This window comes from Seriola lalandi, unplaced genomic scaffold (assembly GCF_002814215.2).
Source record: "Seriola lalandi dorsalis isolate HSWRI2012SDOR001 ecotype SW California unplaced genomic scaffold, Sedor1 jcf7180002054046, whole genome shotgun sequence".
Taxonomy (NCBI): Eukaryota; Metazoa; Chordata; class Actinopteri; order Carangiformes; family Carangidae; genus Seriola; species Seriola lalandi.
This window is the reverse complement of record NW_019524599.1, coordinates 29,131-33,510: the sequence shown is the minus strand read 5'-3', so window position 1 is coordinate 33,510 and position 4,380 is coordinate 29,131. Positions and strand designations below refer to the sequence as shown.

Below are 4,380 nucleotides of genomic sequence, written 5' to 3'. Positions count from 1 at the left end.
ATCTATAATCACACTACACATGGACACAGACCTTTACACTGGAGGAGCTTTAAGGTTTAACAGTTATAAAGATACAACATACTGAATACTGATGTTTAATCTGAATTAAATGTAAAGTTCAGACAATCATGTGGGTGTTGAACTAATGATCATGGAACATGATTTAAAGAACTGTGTTTTTATGACAGTTAATCACCTGAACAGCACGGTGACTTTAATAACCATGACACATTGTGCAGATACAGTCGTGTTATTCAAACTTACAGCGCAACTTCTGCTCCTTATCTCCTTTCACACTGAACTGGGAAACTCCTTCAATGAACTCTGCCAAAAATAAGAAATAAAAAAACATCAGTTCAAACTGCAGTTATAAAAAAACAAGAAAGCGACTGAAGATCATCAAGTTACAGAAAACAAGCTACATGTAGTCAGTCAATCACAATTAGCCCTGGAAGATTTGAGCTTTATGATATTTTAGGGATTTTTCAGCTGATAATATGGAAGTTCAACATTGCACATTTAAAAAGAAAAGAAACATTAAAATGAGTCTGAAGTTCCCGAAACATCAAAGTCTTCATAAAGTTTTTAATTTGAAAATACGTTTTCCCGCCTGAAACTATATAAAGGTCAATGCTGAGCTTCTGTCAGACAAACACACTGACACATGATCATACAGGATGTGATGTCATCAACAGGCGACCAATGAAACGTTACCATGATTAAAATCACTGATTTCTCTGGTTTGAGAATTGATGGAAACATTTGTGATGATGTAAGAACACGACTCAACAACATGTAGAACATATAGAACATGTAGAACATGTAGAACATATAGAACATGTAGAACATATAGAACATATAGAACATGTAGAACATATAGAACATGTAGAACATATAGAACATGTAGAACAGAGAACGTAGAAGAGAGAACATAGATGTAGATGTTTTAGACGTTTTAATGTGGAGAACTTTCAGATGAGAACTTTAAAGGCAGTCAAGTCTTTTGTTGATCTGTTTACCTTGAAAGTCGACTTCCCCGTTTCCGTCGGTGTCGAATATGTCGATGACTCGCTGCACGAGCGGATTCTGCTGCAGCTCGGGTAAAGACATGAACTCCTCCACGCTCAGGGAGCCGGAGTTATCTAGGTCGAGTTTCTTAAATCTCTTTCCCAGCCTCTTAATCTCATCAGCATCAACTGGAATGAAACGGAGAGAGAGACGGAGTTATTCACAGGCTGAAACAAAGCAGTGGCAGATTATCTGCACAAACGTCGGCTGAACACCGAGTGGGCGACACTTCCACCTGTGAGGTTCAGGACACACGGCCGTGAAAACACCTGTCGCCCACCTGTGTCTTATTTCCTCCCTTTCCCGCCTTTAGAAGCAGTTCCCCCTCGGAGAAACAACCAGACTCACCTGGTTTCCTGCTTCTACTGGTCATGACTGCTCACAGCTGCTGGTCCGTCACCGCACCAGTTAAATGAACCCTGAGCTACTGGACCTCCTGGCGCCTCGCTCTAAGCTCTAACACCGGGTCATGTGACTCTCTGAAGGCTAATCACTCTGCTGATAACCATGAATCGGCGGGACACTGGCGGTGGGGGCCGCATTGTGTCTGTAACCAGTCAGCTCATGGAGATAATTCAAGCTGTCAAAGTAAATATTTAATCCAATTATTCCAAAAGAAACTAATAAGATTTGACAAAATGTGGAACCTGAGGTTTGTTTGGATGAAGAGCGTCGACGTGAAGCTTCATGTGCTTTTTATCACTAAAGCAAGAAGCTTTGTTTGCAGATGTGACCTCTGCAGTAACGAGTGTGGTCCATGCTAGCTTCTGATTACAGTGTTTGCTAATGTGCTAGCTCCTCACGTAAATCCAGTCTGATAAAGTTAAAGTTGTCAATGTTTTTAACAAGCTACAGCTTCATTAACATCTGGAAACACCTGGAGATGGTTTGTCTGCTTCACTCGTGGGAAGATGTGAGTGAGATTGTGTCATGATGAATGATGAATGAGCAAAATCTATAATTCAGAATATTCATTTCAAAATCAATAATTTTCAGTTCAGTTTTAGATTTCTCTTGATAAAGTAGCAGCTACAGTTTGGTAAATTCTCTTTAATTCCTTTTCAGTAAATCTTATTTTTCATCCCTATTTATATATTAATTGTATATTTATACATTAAAATATATCAGACTGTTGTTCATTTCATTTCCAGTCCCAGTGTGAGATCACATTGACTGGGGGAAGTGAGGACGTCATAATTATTCATATATTTCCAGTACGGTGATGAAGATCGTATTGTGGATGTTTTATCTGACCGGGAGTTTTTGGTTTCGTTACATCACTAATGTCACACAGAAGCTTATTTTTAACTGTTATTAATGTTTCTTGATATTATTATTTCTTATTTCTAGTTTGTGTTGCTGTTGAAGTGTATTGCATTATACAGGTGTTTTTATATTCTGTCCACCTCACTTATTTCAATGAGAATACACTAACTATCAGAAACACTTCAATATGTAGTTTAATTCAATTTCTCACTTTATTGATATTTACTTACAATAGTCTGTCTCTGCTGTAACATAAAGTCTTATTTTAAAAGAGACAGTCATTCACAAACTTCACTCCTCCCACCTGTGAGGTGCAGTTCCACCTTTGCTCCATGTTCACCAGAGGAAACCCTGCTGTTTCACAATAAAAGCAGAGACAAACAGAGCTGCAGTGAGAGGAGGAGCAACACAGGAAACGATGGTCAGCGTCAACGTCTCACTCCAGAAATGAAAGGAAAGTCTGTCAGAGCAACAACTGAGCTGCAGCGGAGACGAGTCTGTTTCTCTCCGACAGAAAATTAAAGTGAGTCCATCAGGTCTTTGTCAACAACACAGCAGAGTCTCTACCAAACACTGGTGAGTACAGCTGATCATATTTACTGTTTGAACAACCAGCACTAACACAAATCTTCATCTCTACTCAGGTGGAAGTTTCACTCTCTTCATTTCATACTGACACTTGTGAAATGGGTCACAATATAACTGTGTCTGTTTGTCCACAGACCCACTATAGTCCACCTTAAACTGTCTCTGGGTCAGTTCTCAGGACGTTTCTACCTCCTTACTGAATCTCTGTGCTTTACACTTTACTTTCACTCATTTCCTGCTTTTATTACTGTTAAGTTATCACTTCCTACAGCTGTAATACATTCTACTTCCTCCAGCTGTTTCACAATAAAAGCTTTCCACCTGTGAGTCAGCAGGAGCTCTTTTACTGTTCCTGCTTCTACTTTCTTCAATAAAAACTGTTCTACACAACAAGGCATGGACACAGAATTTAGTGCCATTTTCTTTCAAACATCACAGGGAAAACAAGCAGAGACAAATACAATCAGGAGTCAGATGAAGAGCTACAGATCTCTTACTATGGTTTGTGAAACTCAGCCAGGGGGCGCTGTAACGTTAAGTGTAGGTAGATGGGCAAAAACAGCATTTACAACTTATTCTACAACCCAGTAAAGTGAAGGGGTCTGAATACGTTGGGAAGCCACTGTACTCGCAGTCAGCAGCTGTAAACATTCAGGCCGTGCTGGAAATTAGAGGTCGACCGATACGTGTTTTCAGGCCTGACACTTGTAATCAAAGAGACCAGTTACTGATATTTGAGTGGATATATATTTGCAGTAACAATGGACATTTTAGTGTCAACATTTAGTAAGAAGTTGAATTTAAAGAGAAAAATAAAATAAAAAACTCCCTGTAATAATAAACTTGACATGTTGGACAGTAAAAAGATATTGTGACTATGAAGAAGAAACAGAGTTTGGACCCAAAGTAAAATAGGAATATAACTACAGCTCTACAACTACAACACAACAAAGTGTGTAAAACGGGTCTGAATACTTTCTGAAGACACTGCACAGGTAGACAATTTTACAATAGTAATCATACTTCTATCTTTCACAATATAATTGTATTTTATTGTTTCTTCCAGATTGTCTGCAGCCATGGCTTCTGCAAACCGTCTGCTATCTGAAGATCAGTTCCTGTGCTCCATCTGTCTGGATGTGTTCACTGATCCAGTCAGTACACCATGTGGACACAACTTCTGTAAGAACTGCATCACTACACACTGGAACATTAATGTCCCATGTCAGTGTCCCATGTGTAAAGAGGTTTTCTATGTAAGACCTCAGTTGAGGGTCAACACTTTCATCTCTGAGATGGTTGCTCAGTTCAAACATGAAGCTCAACAGAAAACCAGCAGCAGCAGCTCAGAGCAACAAGTTTCCAAACCAGGAGAAGTTCCCTGTGACGTCTGCACTGGAACCAAACTGAAGGCCCTGAAGTCCTGCCTGGTGTGTCTGACCTCCTACTGTGAGACTC

General features: G+C 39.6%; 2 protein-coding genes across 2 annotated transcripts in view; one reads left to right on the top strand and one right to left on the bottom strand.

The window, feature by feature from the left end:
• Positions 1-218: 218 nt before the first annotated feature.
• LOC111652641 (calcineurin subunit B type 1-like) overlaps positions 219-4,380 on the bottom strand; it is an 11,538-nt gene continuing 7,376 nt past the window's right edge. The window contains exons 3-4 of the mRNA XM_023402973.2: positions 1,020-1,196; positions 219-324 (exon numbers count right to left, since the gene is read on the bottom strand). Coding sequence (XP_023258741.1) covers positions 251-324; positions 1,020-1,196 — 251 coding nt within the window. The 3' untranslated portion in view covers positions 219-250. The remainder of the gene's footprint in view (positions 325-1,019; positions 1,197-4,380) is intronic.
• LOC147819321 (zinc-binding protein A33-like) overlaps positions 2,727-4,380 on the top strand; it is a 3,946-nt gene continuing 2,292 nt past the window's right edge. Inside the window, exons 1-2 of the mRNA XM_087173122.1 lie at positions 2,727-2,910; positions 3,989-4,380. Of these exons, the coding sequence (XP_087029248.1) occupies positions 4,002-4,380 (379 nt within the window). The 5' untranslated portion in view covers positions 2,727-2,910; positions 3,989-4,001. The remainder of the gene's footprint in view (positions 2,911-3,988) is intronic.